At 38.2% G+C, this 24447-nt stretch overlaps 2 protein-coding genes across 6 annotated transcripts in view; one reads left to right on the plus strand and one right to left on the minus strand.

Moving 5' to 3' along the window:
- The window catches only part of LOC126200980 (RNA-binding protein Musashi homolog 2), a 119841-nt gene extending 99468 nt beyond the window's left edge, over positions 1-20373 (plus strand). For 2 of the 4 annotated variants that reach the window (XM_049936752.1, XM_049936751.1), the window contains 2 exons: positions 12346-12598; positions 12712-20373. In XM_049936752.1, coding sequence (XP_049792709.1) covers positions 12353-12598; positions 12712-13518 — 1053 coding nt within the window. In that variant the 5' untranslated portion in view covers positions 12346-12352 and the 3' untranslated portion in view covers positions 13519-20373. Of the gene's footprint in view, positions 1-4844; positions 4919-6258; positions 6393-12345; positions 12599-12711 lie in introns of all 4 variants that reach the window. The other 2 variants (XM_049936753.1, XM_049936750.1) reach the window with 2 other exon arrangements.
- The window catches only part of LOC126201026 (uncharacterized), a 207957-nt gene continuing 186780 nt past the window's right edge, over positions 3271-24447 (minus strand). For both annotated transcript variants that reach the window (XM_049936755.1, XM_049936756.1), the window contains 3 exons: positions 12163-12248; positions 9273-9336; positions 3271-3477 (listed from right to left, as the gene is read on the minus strand). In XM_049936755.1, the coding sequence (XP_049792712.1) occupies positions 3376-3477; positions 9273-9336; positions 12163-12248 (252 nt within the window). In that variant the 3' untranslated portion in view covers positions 3271-3375. The remainder of the gene's footprint in view (positions 3478-9272; positions 9337-12162; positions 12249-24447) is intronic.

Genomic DNA, 24447 nt, shown 5'->3' on the forward strand with positions numbered 1-24447 from the left:
AGAGAGAGAGAGAGAGAGAGAGAGAGAGAGAGAGAGAGAGAGAGAGAGAGACGACGTGGATCTCGAGAGGGGAGGTGTGATTCCCCAGCAAGACAACGCACGTGCTCATATTGCCAACTAACCCGTGAAACAAACGTCAAAATAGGCTGGGAAGTACTGCCTCATCCCCCTTACAGTCCCGATTTAGCACCTAGTGATTTCCATTTGTTTGGTGCACTGGAGGAGGCATTACGTGGGAAGAGGTTCCAGGACGAGGACGTGAGAAAGTTAGTGGGAAATTGGTTCGAACATAAAGATACATTGTTCTTTGCTGCCGGAATAAAAAAGCTAGTAGCCCGTTGGAACAAGTGTGTAAATGTTCAAGGGGATTATTTTGAAAAGTAGAAAAAGTATTGTTTTGTACAAATAAACACTTTTTTCTCCAGACCAATTAGTCTCTCTAATTATTGAATGACCCTCGTAGATAGTGAAAAAGTATTCACTTTTTTGTAGTGCGTAATGCGGAGAATTAAATAGACGATGTGCGGTAACGTACTACGTAGGTGGTGCAAGAGCAGCCTGATCAACGCATTGGAAGCTCAGTAAAAGCGTTCATTGATTTTTTAAGTCATTTTCTGGTGCAGTTTAAAGATGGCTCACTGAATCGCTACACAGGTACAAAATAGTCTTCTGCGCTTAATCATAGTGTACCCAAAAAATGAGTCGATTAGTCTGTCACTAAAGCTTATGGTAATGACTTTAGTGATCAACCTAGGAGTAACAGTATAAAAAAGTTTCCAAATAGTTTTAAATTCTGTATACTTTATAAGTTCAGATCCGTGCAAAATGTTGAATTCGTTTTGTTGGAAGTACCCTAATTTCTTTCAAATACTTAGTCTACTGATATGTTAAATACGTTTCCGCCACTACGTGGTCCTTTCTTTATTGTTCATAGCTTACATTGGTTACATATTTAAGAAATGCTTCCGTGGCAATTTTTCCGGTACTACTTGTGGGTCTTCGGTCCTATATGGGTTCGTAGCAAAATCGCGTATTTAGAAATTTTCATTTTGCTCTGACGTTCCTATTCCCGCTTCATATCTGTAGGTGACTTAACTAGTTTGTCCACTTTATCCTGTGGTGTCAAAGCTCTTGTGGCGTTTCTATTTGTGTAATATTTTCTGTCGCTATGACGGATGCGTTAGACTACTTTTTTCTACAAATCGTTACATTTGCAAGTATTCTTTGTTATAATGGCACGATTACTGTATTTCTGCGAGGGCGTCATTTTTTTCCCCCTAAATGGATCTCTCTCTTCCAGTTGGCGTTGGATATCTTGCCTCGCTAGTATCAGACGCAATTACGATCTGTGAAGGGGACAAAGAACATATTGGGCTAACGTAGAACTGGTTACCACCATTTACTGTGGCTGATGCTCTGAAACAATGTTTGGGTAGGGCAACAAGCTATTCTCGAGGTTTCGTTTTAAACCAAGTTGGTGTTTAAAAGTCACGAGAGGATTTGATAACTGTGGTCACAAAGAACTAGCAAACGTACTAAGAGATTTTGACAATTGGATTTCATTATCTTGTTAAGAAGACAATTGTTAATATTATATATCGTCAGTTGTGAATAGTACGCACCACACTATGTACTAAGTGTTATTGTTTGGTGATGTAACTATTAAGGATTTCGGAACAGTTTTCTGTAAATGTCATGTTCATACGGGTTTTCGTTCCTTTTTTGCATTTCCATGTGTAGTTCATCCAAAAAAGTAAATAAAGTTCTCACCTTGCGGCTAAGATTAAGCGTCTTTCCTGGTCACCCTGGTTAAGCTGTCCATGCCATCCATTGGATCCAATTCACTCACGATGAGATGCGTCGCGAGCCGCCTGTGACGAACCAGTCATCGTAGGAAAAGTGAACAGAACTTGAGAGCACCAAGTATAGTTATTCACAGAAACGGTGTTTCTATATTTTGTTTATTCATCGAAATCTTATTTCCAGTTTGTCGTTAATTTCGAAGAAACAAAAAAATACTTGCTTTGATCTTCAGTCCCTAGACCGGTTTGGTGACTTATCCGTACTAATCTTAGTTAACAGGTCGCGTCGCGCGAATAATGCAACCCACCAATTTACGAGTACCTGTCTGCTTCTTACTCAGTTATTGCTTGATATCCCAGGAGCGGTACGTACCCTGCAGTTTCTTTAATGCCAAGTTTTGGGGCAGAATATCCTCCATAAGAGGTATACCCTTTCTCGAGTTGCCCACGAAATTCAGGAATAAAGATTGTTCGTTATGCATTCAGTTATCTCGTTACGAAGGTTGTCAGTGCCTTGCACGTTGAACAGTGAAAGTATCATTGGAAACCATGACTTTGCGAGATACTAGTAGCAGCTTAAAGCTACGCAGATAATTTATTCTAAAACTCTGGTAAGAATAGTTCATGGTACATACTTGGGGCATCACAAAGCAGCATCCACAGTAGTAATTGGTATTATCGATGCTGCATTTTGAAAAATCGGGCGAGGAGTATACTTAGGAAACTGTAGATTCGTGTTTGAAAATCAGGTGCTTGAGTCCAATTTTAACCAATGTTGATGTATAAATTTCTATATGATGAATGTTTTGAAATGTATTTCCTAGTGTCACTTAAACCTACTAAATCACATTATCGAATTGACATTCTCACAGAATCTCACCTGGGAATCGTGCCCCCTCCATTAGTTCGCAAACGAGAATAGACTCCAGTATATTTGGTTAGAGATTCCATACCGCGCTATATTTTTTCCCTTCTCGTATTTTCTCGAAAAACCTGACACAGAGGGCCGTCAGTAACATGCTTCGAATATCCGCAAACTAATAGCCTTGTGCCTCCATATCTTTCCTGCTAAATCCAGTGTTTAGTAATACTGTACAGTATAAATTGACTGTGGTATCACAGAATACTCTCTGTAGTTACTTGCAGTGTTGGCCTACCTAGACAGCAGCACAACAATCTTCCTGTTCACTTTTTTAGGTTCGTCTTCACATGACCCAATCATTAGGGCCACATCGTTCTTTAAAAAATATATAATAATAATAAACTTACCTAAAAAGTACATGCGGTCGAAAAAGTAAGTTCGTCGACGCTCTGCAAGTTAACGAAATGCTGTAGTGTAACATTTGGATTTCAAAGGTAGCTGGCTTGAAGGTTTTTTTTTTTTTTTTTGTGTGTTGTATGGTATTGCTCAAGCAGGATAGTAGCTCGTTTAAAAATTGTGGGGAAAGTGTTTCCAGGTACAGAGGGATAACGATTATGTACCTTTCGTTTATTAATTTGTCGACTTAAATTTGATTACACTGACAATTCAAACGTCACGTGCGTGGACTAGATGCGGCCGCCCATGTGTTGGTTACTGCGAAGTGGATTGGGCCTGCTCTGCCTCACTCATCTCCTTTAGCAAGTCAGCTAGCTCCTTATTCGGCTTGTAGTGGTCCGGGTTCGTGTTCACTAGCTGCAACAAACAAACAATTAATCACTAACAGTAAATTCAGGTCATTGGTTTATATCAGAATGCTTACTGCTAGTGAAATTGTGTAATTTACGCAATACTCATATCAATTTTTTTTCACGTAAGTCGCACGTCTAATATACATCTTGCGCTAGCGTGTCAGACCACGTCGTGGTAATGATACGCTGTTGCTTCAGCAACCATTTGCAACCAGCCATTTACAATACAAAATAAAACAGTCGTGGAATACATCATACGTATCTGCTTGAATAAGTTTATTAGCGTTTGCATAAAATTTGATGAAAACTTAGGTACGTAACATTAACATGTGTGTTGATAGCCCGACTGACTCAACCACGTTATCCTGTACACTAGTATTGCTATTGAATGCGCAGTTACAGACACCGTTATCACATATCTAATCAATCAGGTACGCAAGCTGCAGAAGTGTCGTCTTTTCTAGAGGCTCGCACTGTGCACGTCAAAGCATCTAGCAATCATAACATGAAAGTGTAGGAAAAGAGAAGGAATATATTAGAAAAAGGAGGCAGCCCTGCTCCTCCCAGTTAATAGGTTTCGGATTTTGTGCCCATTCGGCAATTAAAGCAATAAAGCTTCGAAAGATTCACTATGGCGTTCGTAATTGTTAAGCGCCAACGTAAGAACGAAAATTGTGATCTGAGTGGAATTTCTTTGTTAGACAGTAGCACTCTGTATCTTTAGACACTTGTATTATATAGAAAGTATATGTTGCCTAAGCGTGATGTATTAGACGAAGATTAAAATAGTACTCGTGGACAACTTTGAGTAATTGGTTTAGTAAATGAAAAATATTTAGTAGTAAGATCTTTAAGAAACTGCACCACCGTGTAGAGCAGAATAGAGGTGGTGATGGTGATCATACAGTAAAATTTATTTTCCTCAGACTTAAGTCATTCCGCCTAGTCCTAGAAAGCTTATATGATAGAGCTTTAGCACAGAATATTTTTGAGAATTTTTCATAATTGTTGGTGTAATTACATTATTATACTACCTCTTTTTCACACTATGCGGCCAATGGCCGCATAAACGCTAGTCAGAAAGTTTACATTACTCACAGTTCGTGTGCATGCTTCTTTTTCTTCATAATAGGCATGGTTACTGGCGATTATCCCTTGTAAATAGGCCTTGAAGCTGCCACACGAAAAGCAAAATACTTACTTTTCTTTCTTAGTAGTGGGTAGTTAAGTGTAATTTGTCGAAACTAACTCTGCACGGGATGGCCGCGGTAGCAAGAAGCAGAACCAGACGCAACTAAGTAGATGAAGTAGCTGTTGGCCCAGCGGCACATGAGATATGTGTGTAATATTGAGTGACGTTTGTTTTGCCAGAAGAAGAGTCCGCGATGGAGGTCTTCGCAGAGCTTGGAATCCGCCTGGCGAGCAGTTCTCTGAAGTCGGCGCAGGTAACACTTTACGCGATCAACCCGACAACGTAGACACGTCGTGTTGTTGTATTGCTAACTGCAGGACACTTCTCCTCGTACTATTAACATTTGTTACCGTAGTGAACCACTTGGTGTACATAAAGTCTTTGTTACTCTTATTTTTACACACATTTTCCTCACTCTTGTTGCTGGAATTACATGTATAGAGATCACTTTTAAATGTTGGTTGTCGTTGGTCAGATCATAAAACAGCTTGTTCTTTTTGTATCTATGCTCATGCAGTACTATATATATTTTTGGGTCTAATTTCTTTGGAAAATAGACGTAATTTTACATAGGTCTGGGTTGCATGTCATAGTCTTAGCTAGCCTCCTAGTCTCTCGCCTCTCGCACAGAATGACACTAACAGTGGAAGGAATTAGCAAAAAGTATTCCTTATAGCATCAGCAGCAGCGTTGTTCGGCTCAGTTCATTGTTGGTAGCCTTCAGTACTAATATCAGGCGTTCAATAATGTACCTAGTTCGACCAGTGGCTATCGTATCGCCACTTAGTAGCACAGTAAAATAAAGTAGCCGTAGATATCGTCTTTATAGCCCGCACAATTAACACGACCACGTCGAAACATTGTTCTTAGTAGACTTAGGGAATGAATGGTAGCTCCTACGTAGATTTTGTTGGCAGGCGCACTTGTGCGTCACTATCAAATAATAGTTACTGGTAGTAAGTCATTATTTCGGTCCTAACTATTCAGTTCCGAGTTCCACCTTAATCTGAAGGTCTGCGCCCAGTGTGTGTTAGCTTTAGGGATGCCCACCGTAAAGGACTAACAAGCATGAAACGTGTTACTCCTTTTTAACTCTTGAAGGTCTTAACTCTTCATAGCCGTACATATCCTAGGTCTTATGCATGCAAACCAGTATTCTGTGTGGCATGCTTTCTCCCGCCCATTTTTCTCCTGTTTATACTGTTTAATAGTTCGGCACCTAATATAATAATTTACTATTATTGCGTTTTTTGCAAAACTATGGATTTTGGCCGTCCACTTAACGTAATAATAAAAGTAAAAAAAGACACATCAATCTCTTGCTGAAGACTTACTTTGTGAATTAAGAGTATTGCTGGAGCGTTATTTATCAAATGGCCAATACATATCAGTAATAGATATTGACAACATATTTCTTGTGGTTACTAGTAGCTTCTGATAGCATCAGAGAAAGGGGCTTTGCAGTAGCTTTAAAGGCTAGATTTACTGGCTTCCTTCCACGTCTGCTTATTTCGGGATATCAAACTAATTTCAGATCTCCGCGGCTTGGAACTAGTCAAATCATCTTTCACGTAGTTATGGTTTATTTTGTAGCATTTTCTTTCACGTCGGAGCACTCCTATAAAGAGATCAAGAAAAGAGAGAAGACGGAGTCCGACGACGGTTGGAGACTGAGTCCTTATGAAGACCAGGGTGACAACGCCATTGTAGATTGTTCCTCTAACTATGTAAGTAACTCACATGGGAGCAGGCCGGCTTTATAAAACTTTCTAGCGTGAGGCATACTGCAGTCAGTCATTGTACTTGACCACTCCAATCTAGTGATGTTTTTCCCCCTTTTTTCAGAAGAGCAGCTCAGGACTTAACGCTGCTTGTTGATTCATCAAGAATTATGTAGGGCTGAGCGGCGTTGTAAAATTGTTGTTTGTATTTGTGAAACTGTAAACATCGTTGTTTCTTTGCCTCGAAGCTTTCGTCTCTTCTAGGCTTCATTATTATGGATTTAAAAAAAAATCACTTTGGTTGGTGATAGAGTAAGCATTCAGATGCTGATAGATTCTTGCTTGACTTTAAACGGAAGCGACTGACCTCATACGGTAGGATTATTGTAAGCATGGGGGCGTACTTGTTAATTTAAGTTCGGTCTTAACACACGGAAGGCTCGGGCGGGGAGGGGGGGGGGGAGAGGATGTCGTCCTGCGTCATTTGTGGTTCCTTATTCTTAGTTTTCTTATGTGTTCAAGTATGTAAACATGAGTCTTAACAAAACTTGAGTTCGAGCATTTTTATGAGTATGGTTCTACAAATAATTTCTTGTGAAACAATATACATGGGTGGGGATTCTTGGAAGATAATGGCTGGACAGACATATGAAACATTGTAAAGTTATATAGGCGCGAGTGGAAACCAAATTGAGAAGAGTTTAGATAAGGCAAACATTTCAGCGAGGTCAGAAAGTGATGTAAAAATTTCGCCGCGTGAGAACTGCTAAGCAGAAGAAAAGAAACCCACGTATTATGTCCACGTAGTGTACAAACCTATTTATTGCAGATGTACTTTAATGCAATTACTTTATCGGATGTGAATATATTAGCACTCAAATTTTACTTTATACCGCTTGCATTGAGTACTTCATGCAGTTAAAAATTTTGTGCCCATGATGCGTAGCGTAACTTTAGTTCCAGTATTAAGATGTTAAGGAAATACTTCGGCAGTGAAAATGGGTGAAAGGAATTCGAAATAGTTTGAAGCACAGCCAGTAAACTTGCCTGTGCCGATATCAGGTGTGCCAGAATGTTGTTAATTCCGAAATGATTACCATCGCAGCAAATTTGAGCTCAGATTTCTTACATTATTCTTTGTGATGCTGTGGAAAATAGGTTCAAACACTGCCTTGAAATTCCAAAGATTTTGTTTCGTAGGTGTTCTACACATGATGAAATAAATCAAATAATTATTATTTGCTCATTAACTTGAAACTAAAAGCTGGTAGAGCGGTTCCGCCAGCACCGATGACGTAACGGAAGGTAAATTCACTATGGTTTCTAAGTTACCTTGTTAAATTTTCCGTACAGTCTTAGGGAAGTCCGCCAATGTTGGAATTAAGAAGCCTGCGAAATTACTTTTCGTCAATAAAATTCTAACAAATGGTTTGCACGCAGTTCAACGAGAATCCGCGTGGCGCCGCCACTGCATGTGGCAGTACTGCCTCTGGCGGCAAGCGTATGAACTGTTGTCCACACGACATTGGATAATCGGAAGATCAATAGCGCTTTCGGCAGTCGGAAATAAGCGACTATTCCGAAACTTAAATATTCGAAAGGAATGTGTGCATTCAAGATAAACATTTTGTGTTTGTTCTGATACTAGTGGCCACATGTAAGCTCGTATGTTCAAGAAAGACAAATTGTTAACGGAACGGCAATCTGTAAATGATGTACATAAAAGAACGGACGTAGGGTTTGGTTACGTCAAATAGAACTACGTACGTCTTTCGAATTAATGTAGAGCGTGTACGGTAAATTTCTTACACGTTACTACGGTGTTTATAGGAATAAAAGGATAAAATATTGCTTGCTTTGGATTGACAGACAAGCATACATATTTTTGAAGAGTAAACAACTGAGATAAGGGCTATTTGCATGCCTGTTTCTGTGAATAATACAGGATAGGAGCTCCGATTAACTTTGCTTTAATAGTAATCGCGTAAAACAAGTAAGTTGGTGGAAAAGATCTAATTAAAATTCTCGTGGAACGACGAAAGATCTAAAATATAAGCAAAAAGTGTTGCAAGCTATATCCAGTACTGTGAATAGCCGATGATCATAATTTGCGCACGGAAATAGCTGAACTTGTAAAGTTTAGGCACTAATTAATACGGCGATAATGGCAAATGCACAAAGCTTGCAACTAACTATAGATCTGTAAACGGAAGTGCCCATGCAATGAAATTTCGGAGCGGTTTTAAAACACACCGTGCAAGAAATTAGGGTTCATACGGAAGGGATAAGTTGGACAAATGGGATTTCTAGTACTATTTCTTTACATCATAGGCCAATACATTTAAAAGCAATAGTGCGATAGTTCTACAGTACTTGAGTTTAGTTATACGGTGAAGAAAGTACCTATTTTTTGCGTATGCGGATAAAACACAAGCAGCGAAATTAGTACATACCCTAAAGATTTATGTTAAAATGCTGCTACACTTGATAAAACAATAAGATTAGTACAAATGTCGAGGATCACTTGGCTAGACGCATCAGGAGCGTCAGTCTTTAAGTTGCAGAAGTAGCACCGCTGTTGGTAGCCATTTTGAATGTAAGTATCAGACTTCGCACATTTTGCCGCACGCGCAAGCGCGCGCGCGCTCACACACACCCACTGAGTGAAGCACAAAACACAGATAGCACAGAAGCTGCGGACGACCGGGTCTGAGGCTATGTCCCGAAACAGCAGTAAGCTTTTTTCTTAGTACTGCTGTGACAGGACAATATCCCAGCCCCGGCCAAAGAGCGGAGAGACCAGGCTGCAGTAGATCCGCCACAAGCTTAGGCGGCACCGTCACCTCTTCCACTGCTCGGGGAGTTGTAGAAATGCTGCGGACTTACCTTGTAACACTTGGGGTTCGTGAGGTCCATCTGTTCCACGGAAGGCTTCTTCTTTCGGTTGAACCTGCGAACAGAAGCGAACGGGAGTGTTGTTATGCGCGGTCGTGGTGTTAGCAGGGCGCTCGCTCGCCCGGTCGGTTGCTGCCAGGAGAGTGAAAGCTGCCGTATCGACTGGGGGTTGGTGGGCGCGGCTGTGCGCGTGCGCCGAGACCCCCACTCCCCGGGCAACCCCCCTTCGCCCTGCCCCTCGCCGCGCAGCGCGCCTCGATGTGCAACCCCCGTCACAAAGCTCTGCCGCTGGCCCGGCGAGCTCAGCCGACAACCTGCATCCCTAAGCTCTCCCTTCTGCAAGACTGGGGGAGGGTGGCTTCACAGGAGTTCAACCTCCCCCCCCTCTCTCTCTCTCTAAATGAAGGAAAATCGATGGTACAATTGTATGTTGTGCTTCACTGTCATAATATTGGTTTCATGGCTTAATGGTATTCCATTTCTTTATTTTGGCTGTTCTATTGGAGACACCCATACACTAAAGTTACAGTGAATAACTCATTACATTATGGTATAGGAAATATTGCTTTTTAGAAAAGCGTTCTATATTTATCAGGGAAGAGATTATAGCCCAATTTTAAAGATTTTAATGGTTAAATGTATAAATTAAAGTGTCAACTATAAAAATACTCTATGCACAGTTGGATGCGTACAAAATTTAGATCTAAAAATTTAATCAAAAAGTATTTTTTATCACATGAATTTAATCAGTCATTATGATTGTGAGAGGTATAGGTAGATCAAATAGATATTGAAAATATGTTCACTTTTAAAATGTCATCCTCCAGTGATTATTTTTAAATATTTATGCATTTCCCGAATTGTATATATTCAAATTGAGCTAATTACTCATGTACAAGGTGGTCTAAAGAAACTGCCATTGGATAATTGCACACAAAATAAACTAACCTGATTAATGAATAGAACTGATGTTCACAGAAGAGCTGGAAATAGACATCCATTTGTGCCTGTCAGATCTCCTTGAGGCTTTGATTATGTTGTCATTAAAAACTTGAAACTTTTTGATTTTTATCTTGATGACCTAGGAATAAAACTTACTCTACCCATTTATTTGCAGTTATCCTGAGGCACCTTGTCTTCATTTTTGAACAAATGTAGATTATAATAATGGTAGCATCTGACGACTTGTATAGAACACTTTTCCTGCTTGAGAGTCTTCATTAACCCTCTTACACTGAAGATACTTGATTAGCTTCTATATTAAATGGCTTAACAGATAAAGTTAAATAAAACAATAATCTATGCTCTGATCGCAAAAGTAAACCAGCTATACTACACTGTTGATTATATTTGCTATTGGGCCAAAACGAGACAAAATGAAAAGCAGAAAATGTTTGGCTAGTGTTCCACAGTGAAGTATTCTGTTGATGTAGCTCTCCTGTAGAAGTAGCAAAAAGACATCACCTGGCAGGCTTGTAAACTTTTGTGTCACAAAGACCAAGTCAAGTATGAAGAACTAAGTGAAACAAGAGTTGACTTCAAGGAGGTGGTATATATGTGTAACTACTTTGTCAACAAATACCTCCGAAAGCCAGCAAGTTTTTTCTTTCCTGTGTGTCTGTGGACAACTTGACACTTCAGCTTTCCATTGAGCTGTCTCCTTGAATCCAAAAGAATTTCCATTCTACAAGAACTGTGCAACAACATTGTGTGTACCATATGAAATAATTACTTCTGACCAATGATTTTTATAAGAACTCATTTAAAAATCTTCTACCATCTGTTTAATTTTGTGCTGAGCATCCTTATTACAGACATCTTGTAACAATTAAGTTTAGCTTTCCACTAAACACGGAAGGGAATCAACCATAACTTAACCACTCACTCACTTAAAACTAATGTAACATTGCTTTGTTAAAATGTAAATTACTGTATGATAGAACTATAATCAGGAACACATGGTGGAAGTAAAAATATACTGGAGTTAGATTCTCATGGGATTCAGTCAACTTAATATTTACTGTGAAGAAAGGGAAGAACAAGGTTAGTGTGTCTTGACTGAATTGGCTATTGATACTGAGTATTTTCCACGTGGAAGCCTGATACATATAATCAGGCTTCCACCTGGAAAACATTCTGTACCAGTAGCCAATTCTGTCACGAGGCACTAACTTCGTTCTTTCTTCCTTTCTTTCACAGTAAATATTAAGTTATTAAGGTGATTGAATCCCATAAATAATATCTAACACCAGTATATTTTTACTTCCACAACGTGTTCCTGATTATACCTCGATCATACTGCGTGCGTGCGCATATCTCTTGCATTGCCAGCAAGCAAACAAAAATGCAGATTCATGCTGTGTTGTATATTAGTAATAGCTGTTCAGCCTCTAGAAGAACCTTAAAAGTGGGAGAGGGAAGAGGGATGTCATCTTGTATTCGTAGTTACTGCTGTAGTGTCACTGTTTCGTTTAGCAGACCCAGCAGCACTAATTTTAAACTGAATTTGGTTTCTCTGTACTTTGTGGAGTATTTCTATGGACTCTGACAATATTTCTTCAGAGTTTCTCAATAGATTAAATACATGGTAGTTATTTTGACTGACTGTGTAAATGTAAATAAGTAAACTGTTTCCATAAATTTAAGTGTCAAAATTGTAAAAAAAAGTGATATGTTGGTCAAGCAGTTACCCTCAATTAAGCAAGAGGGGGGGATATAAGATCAAAAACATTTTGTGCAGTATTCTTTCCTGTTACTTAATGTAAATTGTTTATTTGGCATGTTGCACCTTTAAAGTTAAAGTTACATTGATGCATAAGCATGAACTGCCAAACACGTTAAATTAAAATGTCATATATTTAACAAATAATTGCATACTTACGACACATCCCTAGTTGCAATTTGGTAGATGCAAAAGACACCAACAGCTACTGGTACAGCAGACATAATACCCACTAGTGGGAGAACCTGTAACAGAAATGTGTAAAATAATTTTGAGTTTTGTTTTCATGATTTAAAGATATTTGCTATAGCTATCTTATTTCATTTCTTTTTCTCTCTGCAGGACGGGCATGGAAGGAAACGGTATATTGAAACACGAGATTCACAACGGATTGGTACCAATGAACGGAAATCAGAATGGAACCTCTGGAAGGTCATCGCCAAATGGTGGCGGTGGCAGTGGGGGTGATCCAGCACCAGGAAAGCTATTTGTTGGAGGTCTCAGCTGGCAGACGTCATCAGAAAAGCTGAAGGAATATTTTGGGATGTTTGGAACTGTTACAGATGTTTTGATTATGAAAGATCCAGTGACACAGGTAGGCTCTCAAAGTATAATAAAATCTACTACTGTTTTGTTGGCACTAGTTAAAATGTTGTACTAAATGCCACAGTTAAGACTGATCCTTCATAAATTCGGGTTTTGTTACAGAGGAGCCGTGGCTTTGGTTTCATCACATTTGAGGATCCACAGACTGTTGAGAAAGTGCTCAAAGTACCAATACACACACTGGATGGCAAAAAGATTGATCCAAAACATGCTACACCGAAGAACAGGGGCAAAGTCACCAACCGGACCAAGAAAATATTTGTAGGTGGTGTGAGCCAAGACACATCATCTGATGAAGTGAAAGCATATTTCAATCAGTTTGGAAAAGTCGAAGAAACTGTAATGCTGATGGACCAGCAAACAAAACGTCACAGAGGATTCGGTTTTGTTACATTTGAAGATGAAGACACAGTAGACCGTGTCTGTGAGATTCACTTCCATACCATCAAAAATAAGAAAGTAGAATGCAAACGTGCACAGCCTAAAGAAGCTGTTCAAAGTGCTCTACTGGGAAAGAGAGTAGTTTTGGGTCCTCTGGGTGTCCGGGTAGGTGCAGCACCACCTCTAACCCCTGCTGGACAGCTGGCTGCAGCACAGGTTCATGTACAAGCTGCCGCCCAAGTGCAGAATGCAGCAGCCCTGGCTGGTTATGGAAAACTCTTCGGAGCATACCCAGCACTGGCAAGTTACCGCTATGCTCCGTATCCCTTACCAGCTGCCGCAGCCGCTCCTGCTCCGGCTCCTACTACTGCAGCCGCAGCCGCCGCTGCTGCTGCCACACCAGCCCTGGCTCCTCCAACTGCTTTACCAGCCAACCCCTACCAGGGCTACAGTCTGACCAACGTCGATATGTCGAGCTTCCAAGGTGTGGACTGGGGGTCCATGTATGGAATGGGAATGTACGTCTGAAGTGTGCCATTCCTTGCAATTTGCTACAGGAGGTTTTGTAAAATTGTAGTGCGAGTGTGACTTGTGAGCGTCAGCTCCCTATCCTGTAACCTTTAATCTTTTTTTTAGAAGAAATTGTGAATAGCAAGTGAATAGTGGTGCCACTTTTGGTCTAGGAAAAAAGTAGAAAAATTATTAGTACCCTCCCCCACTCCACCCTACCCAGATTCCTTCTTGTTACAGGCACAATATTGCATGCTCGCTTGCTCACAATACTGTTCCAACATGGACTGATGAGCATCCCTAGCATTAAGCAATAACTTGCAATAAGCAGTATTATTGTCGTCTTGATAAACATCTTCCTCTGTAACTCATTCAGATGGAGAATCCTCCTATGGAACACTGTCTGCATGCAAGGCAAAGCCCAAAATTTGATATCAGCACTGTAACGGAGGAGTGATGTCTTCTGATATGAAAGTGACAGCAGCCCACATATTATGGGCTGTAACATAACTCTTATTAAAGGCTGCTTTTCAGTGTCAAATTGCGTTTAGGGTCTGGTATGTGCAATGGTAATTAATTGCCATCGCTAAATTTGATAGGAAAAATAACTATCTTTTGAGTAAAAATTAAAATTCCATCGTGATAGATTCTTCCATTTGAGAAGTATTAACAGATCTTGAGAAGTCTTTGTTCTTTGTTGCCACTTTAAAGAGGCACAGTGGCATAACAACAAAGTATATGCATTTACCTGTGGGGGCATGTTTTGAAATTTCTTTGAAACTTTTGTGCCAGCAAAAACTTAAATCCTGTTGATCCAACAGCTGCAGCTTATAAATCTTGCTAAATGAGACTGTTTCCCTTGAAAGAACTGCAAGTTGCAGTATCTAGTCAGGAGGCTGAAGTGGCCTCGCACTTCCCACATTATCTCTCATCTAAGCATAAGTAATTGTAATTGTAATGTGTCCCATCGATGTTCCACAGTGAATTTAGTGTAGAATAGTTCTATTCGAGGACTGAGTATTATTTATGTACCAACCGAAATTGTTTGTTGTTCAAATGTAAAAAAATCTTACATACGTACATTTGTTCATTCACCTGTCAACATTCCATAGTTCATGTACCATGTCAAAATTACATGAGGGACTTGTGTATCTCTCATTATTATGCATCGATTTTTCAACATGTGAGATTTGCGGACCAATAATTAACAGGAGCTCCGACTGTTCCTGCAGTGAAACTAAGAGCATGTATGCTGCCTTTTTATTACTCCCCTGGGAGTAATTTCTCCATGCTGTCTGTTCCCCAGGGCAGGTATTGGAAATGTTACTAGTTGCTTTAAGGTTACTAATATTTATTTGTAAGAATATATTTTATTTTCCTGTGTTCATTTTTTAAATTTTTTTTTAAGTATGTGGTTAAGAGATGTCGCCAAATTGAAAAGCGGAATAACTACTTTAAGTTCCTACCATTTTGTTTTTACTGAACTGATGTTTGATGTTCCCAGTGCTTGTAGGGTTTGCTCTTAGTTTCGCCTGCATCATAAGATGACAGTGGAAATTGTAGGCATAATTTGAAATGCCTGCAGGTCACAAATGTATGGTCACAAGTGTGCTTTGCCTCTATAGAGGTTAAAATTTTTTTGAGTGTTAAATCCTTTTGTAATACTGTAGATACAACTGCCTACATGAAAATCAGGAACTGCAGGTATTATTACTCTGTGTATACATGATAGTCTTTCCCAACTCTGAAGTACTTTTTGAACATTCTCTGCAAAACCCAAGACATGGACTTCTGCAGCCCATGATCACGGTTATAGGAAAACTTACGAGCAATTTTGGTTTAACTTAAAACTTCATTTGTTAGCTTTACAGGTGTAGATAAACAATGTAATACATTGTTTTCTGTGTCAGGTTGTGTTGTGATGATATGTATGTTCTCTTGCAAAGTGTGACCAGTAATGTAATTTGTTCTTTAACGGAAAAAAAGCGTTCTGTATGTTCTTTTGTAGTGATAATTCAAAGACTGAGGCAGGTGTTTCTTACGAATATATGTATAGTTGAAGTTTTTGTTTGTATCCTAGAATGGATGTAAGACTGGATGCTAATCAAGCAGCCAGCTTTCATAGGGTAAGATAAAGGGTTTTCGCAGAGAATTAATCCCAAGCAGAAGGGAGATATGAGTGCATTTGTGATATAATTTATAAGCTTGTTAAGCTTAACAAGTAATTTAATTTATCATTAAAAATTAAATTTATTTTGCATGGTGCCATTTACCATGCTCATAACTCCGATATTAATGGTTATATCTACTCTTTGTTCATATGTTCCTTTTGCTTGGGTGACAATACCCTTTTATAATATTAAAACAGCAATAAGTGTTTTAAGGAAAGAAAGGATGAAACCCTCTATTTTTGTATTTAATTCTAAATGATAAGAGCAAATAAAGTTTGTATTTTTTCTTTGAAAGTCTCTCTTGTGGTGTTCATGCAGGCACCACAATGAAGGAAAATATTTTAAAAGAGAGGGTTGGTCTGAAAACAGAAAAAACAACAAAAAACAGAACTATGTACTCCTTATCCTTACTTCTACTAGTTATTTCTGTTTTTGGTGGTTTGTCGTATTTTAAAAGTTGTAGTAATAAGTACACTTTACTAGTTCCTTAGTGTTAGATGTTTTTTGTAGTCTGTGTGTAGTAGTAGTGGGGCTGGATGGACTGCCATCTGGTAGCAAATACTTGCACTTGTAGAGCAGTTCTGAATAAAGTAGTTTCATAGTAGACCAGCTGCTTGATGGTATTATTCCTTACTTGTATTTTTGCTTGGTTGGCCTGGAACTTAACTGTTTTCAGCTTTGGAAGTTGGGGGAGAGAGTGGTTGAAAGGAGTTACTGCTATTAACCAATCACTGCTTTACTGTGATGTTGTGACAGAAGTCATTGCCTACACTCCTTCTATGTGTATGGCATTAGTGTTTTTGCAGCTGAGGACGACCAGTTGTAGCTCCCCAAAAACGTGTGTAATAAAATACATTGGTTCAGTGCCTTACAAAGATGTACTGACAAATATGCATGGCATCGATTATAGGGTCAGATCCTCAGTGCAATTAAGCTATGACCTCCATCTCTGTGTAAAACCTGCATCCTGTTGTAACTAATCTTTTGTGTAGGTTTTGAAGTGCGGAGCATGCCTAACATGGATCTGAAACTAATGTGTATTTGTTTCTCACATGCAGCCTCAAAACAATATCCCTGTTGTGACTTCACTCAGTGCTTAAAAGAAATCGTGCAGTGTCTTCGTAAATTGCCTGTTGCTGAGATGTGCTCAGGGATAACAGCAGGCATGTGCTAATCCTGGAGTAGATGCCTCTTGTTAATCCTGATAAAACTCCTTGAAACACTCAACTCCAACAAAATTTTTAAATTTTTCACTGGATGCACTCGGCAACTGTAGTTTCCTATCAAGTTTTTTGGTGTGCGAGAATTAATTTATTGACGGATGGCGTGTACCGCAGTTGGATCTCGACACGGAGTTTGCACTCAGTTTTAACATAAAATAATTTGAGTATCCCTGGTGTCATGTGTGCGTTGTTCACTGTACTGATAGTAGCTGTACTTTGTTTTTCAAGCCTTGTCATTTCGGGGATAGTTTTGTTTTCCTTTGTGTGCGTACTGCTTTTAGTTTTACAAAACCTCACTAAACCTGGCTTCCAAATACTTGCGTTTGGCAAATAGGGGTTCTCCCTGTAAAATAGTAGACCCGAGTATTGCCAGCAAAATATGCAGTGTATGTATTGATGGTAGCATGTATAATAAACGCAGGGAAGGGGATTACAATTGCAGTATGGGTACTGCTGTACTTAAACATTCATTTACCCTACACGGTAGCTGAGGGTAAAAACTAAGTGTGACAGTATTCAGCACTTAACGTTTTTTGTTAAGTGCTTCAAACACTTTTCTTGCACCTTCTCATATATATTTTTTTCTAGCACAATGAATTTTTGTTATTGCTGCTCCCATTATTGCTGGAAATCCTGTAGAGCACTTTAATTAAATTTTTGATATGCTTTTATGTTTTTTTAAAGAGTACAGATTTCTGATTATTTGAAGTATGACTTGCTCACAACTTACTCGGTTATTAGGTTAGTTTATTAAATGGAGTACAACAATGGGCAATCAAGAAGTTAAGCTTCATACATGCTAACCTGCATATCAAGAGCAGGTCTTACAATGCTACGTTGATGTGCACGACCAGAGAAGCTTTTGGACTGCTGTACTTATCAAGCTCATTAGTAAGAGCACAGCTTCTACATCCATATTTAGTAGAAGTGAGTGTAATTTTCATAACAGTCTCAAAATGCCAGCCTGAGTTTTTGGCTACTGCGTAACAAAGAGCGCTCATTGTTTGCATGAGAGACTGCTATACAAGAAATGGGGGTGTGGGATGTTGTTGGTGGTTAAGTAATAAGCTTCAGCTCGTAAAACAGAAGAGAACTGTTGTGAACGACTGTTAAATTGTCAGAATTTCACTGCTGTTTGTTGTGCATGTCAGCGTAGTAATAGATCTCATTTAGGCTGTTAGGAAATACATAAATATCTAGTATTACCTGTTAAGTGTAGTTTGTAGTGAATCGGAAGTATTCTGCAGTTATAGTTGAGCTACACAGAGGCTTGAATAATTAAAGCTTAGAAATTGATTTGTGTAGAATGAAAAATTCTCATGGAACACGCAACTCGATATACATAACAAAATGATAAAAGTTCAAAAGTGTTCACTGGATGTGCTGATCTGGGGAAAAAACACGAAGTACTCACATTTAGTGAAGAGGGTACACAGCAGTTGCTGTTGTAGTACCTGGCTTAAGACTGAAATTTTAATTTGGGAGTAGTTTAATACCAAGAGTTCGGCCTAAGATTAAAATTTTGTCATCTTTTAGATATAAAAAATATCTTGGGACACAAGCTTGTTAAAGGGCCCCAGAAGCAAATAATTCCATGAAAGATGGAAGATATTTATAATGACTACAGCAGAAACGTGGTTTGTATGAAATCACCTCTGCAAAAAAAAGGGGACACAAAACTTTGGTGTCAGCAGCTAAGTGCATGTGGCCTAAAATAGGTGTCCCTGTGTTTCTAGTCTACTACTCTAGTCCAGTAGTCCTTTAATGTGACAGTACTGTGATTATTTTTGAAGGAGTTTTGGAAACATTATTGATAACTTTCTTCAGATACTGGTGTGCTCATTGAATTACACTTTTTGGAGCACAGGCCTTAAAACTGCAACTTTCAACTAACACAGATATTTATTTTATCCGGTTAGTCTTTACTTAGTTTTATGAATACTGTTTGTTCCACACACACCTTTAGAACTGTGGTAGCTGAAATCTTAAAAAGGAAGTTGATGTGTGTAAAATCAGAAGTGAAAAATGTGTAAAGTCTTCCAAGAGGCTTGTGAGCAATGCAACACACCACCTTCTGAAGGCACTTTGCTGTGAAGGCAACCTACGTAGAAATAGTCTGTTGATGCGTTACAACCTTTAAAAAGAAAACTGTCTTGTGATTGTATACTAAAATGTGATATCTGATGTTGATATTTTAGATCATATACATATCCCATGCAATACCTACTTTAACTCTTGAACCTGTTGTGTACAAATTGTGAATGTTTTAATGTTAATTCGAGACCATAAGTGCTGTATTCAATCCTGTCTTCCTAAAATTGTACTGCAAATAATTGAGGTGGGACCATAATTAGAATGCCCTTGATAATTTCTCACTTAACAGAAATACCACTTAAACTAAGTAATATTTAATTTTTTAATACATATATTAAATGACATTCATCTCTAAAGTATTAAACCCAGACTGGCACATAACTTGTCATAGAGAGAACTGTATTAGTGTAATAGTTAATGAGCAGTAATTTTAGAAGGTGGATATAGTGATGTTTCGTATCTAAATGCATGGTGCACGACTTAATACTAGGTGTCCTCAGTAGCCAGCAGACCTTGGTCCTGCCTATCCCCACCAACTGAACAGTTGTACAGGTGCATCACATCTGCAGTGTCTTCAGTCAGCTTTATCATTTTTTCAGGTGAGTGAATGTATACATAAATATATACGTATTACATGTAAAACACACGCTTTCACAGAGAAACAACATGGCAGTTATTTTCAACATTTTTGTATTGGAATGAAATGCACTAGAAGTTGTTACTTATTGGAAAATCCTTGCAACGATTGGGTTGAAGTACTTAAGCAATCATTATTACGGTTTCATTGTGAAATAGCCATACCACTCATGAGAGAATAAAGGACAATTTTAAGATTGTTAGCTTACACATTTTTACTGTTCTACAACCCGAGACACAGTTTTGTTAGATCTTGAAGCAGTTTGTGGGATTTTTTGTTCTTGCATGAATATTTTATGACCTGCACGATTAATTTCATGACTGGATTTAAATGCTCATAAGTAATAGGATGATGCTTACAAGCACACTATTGGGAGTCTTTTTCTTCAATCTTTCATTTCTGCACTACAGATTTTGACCTCACATCGCATAAATAATTCACCTATGTATGTACATATGAAGAATCATATTTTTGTTTTATACAGGTGAAATACTGTTTGTGCTCGACAATATTCTGGTTCGGAGGAGTATTTTATGTTAACACTATAATAGCATTAGCACTATTGTGCTCGCTAGCTAGATGGTTGCTCAGTGATACTGTGGATGACACTAATGTATGATGAGTACAACGTGCTGGACTTTTGTGTATCTGTTGACAGCATTTTGTAAAATTTATCAGTATGAAGAAAATATTATTTGAAATAATTCTATGTAATGTTCTAAAATTAATTAAATGGGAGTTTTCGCAGTTTCTGTATGAGTTACTTAGAATATGTACGAAAATGCTCAAATTTACATTTGGCAGGGATGTTTTGTAATAAAATCTTGGGACTGCTATTGGATCATTTGATGAAGACATCCAGACTGCACAATCCTCATCTTTACTTAACTGCCTGCTACAGCTAGTGCCCTCTACTCTGCATATTGTGTGTGTAATTGAAGTGTTCTATCAACTTAACTTTATTTCTTCCTTAAATGCTAGTAAATGTGAAGTTTCTAAGAAAGAAAACTGACAGAACACTACACTTGTTACCAGCAGGACCAATGTGTTTTAATGTTTCTTATATGCAGGAACGCTATATTATATAGTATGTGTTTTCCATGGTGTTGGAATACAGTTGTGTGTCATGATGTAAGAATGGTGCTAGTAATAAACTCCAGCTCTACAAAAGACATGGTCAAGAGACACAACTCGCACTGAAGAGGAACACGCTGAAATGCATGTCTGGTCATCCTGGTTTATAGTTTCTTATGGACTACTAACATTTTACATTCAAGGATTGCTTTGTTTGCATGAACAATAAAACTTCAATCACCTTCTTTATTATTGAAATCTGAATATTATTTTGACAATGAAGTGTGTGCGTAATGCTAACTAAATTCATCATTTACCATCTTTGAGGAAGGCACCTGCAGCTTTAAATATGACACAGCTTTAAATATGACACAGTTTGTAATTGCAAATGGTGGATTTCCAAATCAGTTTCCCCTGTAAACTGTGAGGAGCTGAAGAATAGTTCAAAATAGTTGCATGTATGTGTCAAAGTAAAAGGGCTCAAACTATTATAGTAGTGACTGAATTTTATCGCATAACACTGAAGAACACACCACTAAAGAGCCTCATTCGAAAATGGGTTTTGTTTAATACCTAATTAAAACAATTGTAATGCTTCAAAGAACCTTAAAGTTGTAACAGCACAACTTATGTCTAAACAGTTGAACAACAGTAAGTAAACAGTGACAGTCCATGATACTGTGATAAGTTGAGTTTTCTTGATATGAAGCAAGAGATGCTAGAGATTTTTATATCGATATTTTGGGTAAGCTGGTAGTGTCTTGCAAAAATACTACACTGCAGCCTGTGATCCCAACAGTTTGTTAAATTTGTCACACTTACAATGAAGTTGATTTTTCTTAAAAAATAAATAAAAAGCTGAATGCTTACCCAAATTTGCAATCATTGTTCAGAAATGTGTTTCGCTCATGACAAAGGGAGGAGTAATGTATATAACATCTGTAGTACATACTTGTAGTTGTACATGCCTTTAAGCAATGTAAATAGCTTAGTTACATTGTTTCAATTTACACAGTACAGTGAAATAATTTAGATACATATGTCATTGGGAGGGAGAGAAAAGTGTATAGGGGTACAAAGCATTGGTGAGTATTTGCTTGTGAAACACACTTCAAGAAAGCAATGGCTTCTCATGTTCACAGAATTAATAAGCTGATGTGTAAGAGCTGCACTCGACAACATATGCTACAGTCGCAGGTGTCTACAGGAGTCTGGGTCCTTGAGGCAGTAGGGTTGGTTGGTTTTACCACTGTCCTACAGTGGAGACAGATGGGAACACTTTAGCCACCATAACAGCAAATGTTCCATTCATGGAAAAACTAGCCCTCATTTAGGTTGTTGAGACCTGATATACACAGTCGAGCAATTGCAGACAATGAACAAAATGTTCTGCTGTAGTATGTTTTATTCATCTGTGGACTTATTCATCAGTTGGAAACAGAAAATATATACAGTGGTCAGAAAAATCTGATAAGCCTGTAAGGGCATTGCAGGGTATGATGTGCTGAGAAATAATTGTTAAGAAAACATTTCAGTACAGGTTAATTAGCATTGAAGTTAACCAATCAGACCTTTGGGCATGCAAATTGAAGTACCATTTGGTTTCCTAAAACTGAGCAAGAGAGCAATAAAAAATTGTACATGGGATGGCAGTAAGAAATGAACCCATGCCAGAGACTGAGCATTATTGTGGCCTATCATCTGCACTATGAGAATGCTTGATACTAATTGTACCTGGCAGATTGATTGAATTTGCATGGGCAGTGGTCAGAGTGGCTAACTTCAGTGCTAATTAACTCGGATTCCGTGCCATGTATCAAATTTTTGTCTTAATAATAATGTAGGTTAATTCTTACAAAGAAGTAGTCTTCTTCTTTGTAAGAATTAACCTACATTAATTGTACACAGCCACGGTCTCATCATGTCAGTTTAGACAAAGTAGCATGTCTTATTAATTTATTTCTCGGCATCTGTAATCACATGTGGAGCAGTATTTTCGCAACTCGGTGGCCAGGTTGTACGTAAACTTGTGAAAGGGCAGTCTTAATTATAGGATATCAAGAGTGTGTGATTTTAATGTCTTCAATTATCTAGCAGAATTAAACTATCGAGAAAATATAGCTTTCAACACAAATTTCTTTAATTTCTGTTGCTCAACGTTAAAAGATGGGAAAATTATGCGACTCATCAGTTAACTTTGGTGAATTTTTTTAAGCAAGTTAAACATTATAGATTGCCCGGAAGTAATATTTTTAACTTGCTTCTACAATTACAAGTATTGTTTTTGATGATATCTGGTGTATAGTTATTTATGTTTGTATGCAATGGAATTTCAGTGTCAGTGCACCATTTTTTGCACATCACAAAAAATACTTTGCTACTTTTGAGCATTGTTAGGTGATACGTTGATATAGAGTTCAGTGTGTGTTGACAATAATCACTTGAATTATTTAACAGGATCACAAAGAAAATGTGTTTATCTTCTAGGTTTCAAAGCAAGTGTACCCGCAAAAAATTTGGAATATAACTGTTGTTGCTTAAAGAGTCTCACTTGTAAATTTGTTTTGTGGTGTTAAGATTTTTGTGTTACATACATTCTGTACATCCCAATTGCTAGCTTATTTGATGGTTTAGATTTGTTTCATGGTTAAATGACAGATTTAACTGTGTGAGTCAATAGTATTGTGCAAGATGACCCAATGTTGTCAGTCATGAACTTAAACAGACTTCTTGGTTTCAGTGAACCACAGTTCGACACACATTGTTCTCCATTTGCTATCATGAAAACTAGAACTTTAAACCACCAAGGTGTATTCTGATATGGCTGACAGCCTTTCCTTACAGGATTTTGATGACACATTCATATATTGCTCAATCACTGAATGCTATTAAATAAGTTATAAGTAGTGCCCTTCAGGTGGAGGATAAAAGATATTTAATTCACTGACTTGTGGAATTTTAATTGTCAGTGAAAACGTTATGTTCAGAATCTTCTGTCCAAGTGGGTTCACATTTGGACTAATTAGTACCAAGACCTTAGATTTGAAAATTGACTAATCTCCTTGATAGTAGGTTGCCTTGACCTATCTATAATATTTTATTCAAATACTTTATTTCCTTACATGGAATTTCACACGCTCCGAAATTTGAAATAGCCCCAACAATTACTGTGGTGTGTGTGTGTGTGTGTGTGTGTGTGTGTGTGTGTGTGTGTGTGTGTGTGTGTGTGTGTGTGTGTGTGTGTACATCAGAGTGCCAAGTCAAGATGAAACTACAAAGAAGATTAATGTAACAAAGCCTGTAAATATGATATTGTGAAAGAGAAAACTGTCTTTCACACATTTGACCTTCTTTCAAAACGTTACCTACAGTTAAAAGCCAGACCATTAATCTACACAGGTAGTGTGCAAGTGAACCTGAGAGACTGCCCAAAGTAGCTACATCATACTTAACTGCTTAAGTGGTTAGATGTCCTGTTGTTCTTCATGTACTCTCTCTCTATTGAGAGGTTTTAGGTATACTTATATTTCATCCAAACAACTGGCCAAGAGAGGATGTTAAAAACATGATATATAATCGCAAATAGTTGGTCAAATAAAACTGTTAGGTGGTTTCCAGAATCTTTCACATCAAAGATAAATGGGAAGATAGTGTTTCTCTCCCGCTTCAAACCTATTGGCAGAATCTTGGAAAGTTGTAAAATTCATACACTAAATTAAGATTGCACCTGAGTGATCGATTTTTACTA

The sequence above is a fragment of the Schistocerca nitens genome, chromosome 1 (genome assembly GCF_023898315.1).
Source record: "Schistocerca nitens isolate TAMUIC-IGC-003100 chromosome 1, iqSchNite1.1, whole genome shotgun sequence".
Taxonomy (NCBI): domain Eukaryota; kingdom Metazoa; phylum Arthropoda; class Insecta; order Orthoptera; family Acrididae; genus Schistocerca; species Schistocerca nitens.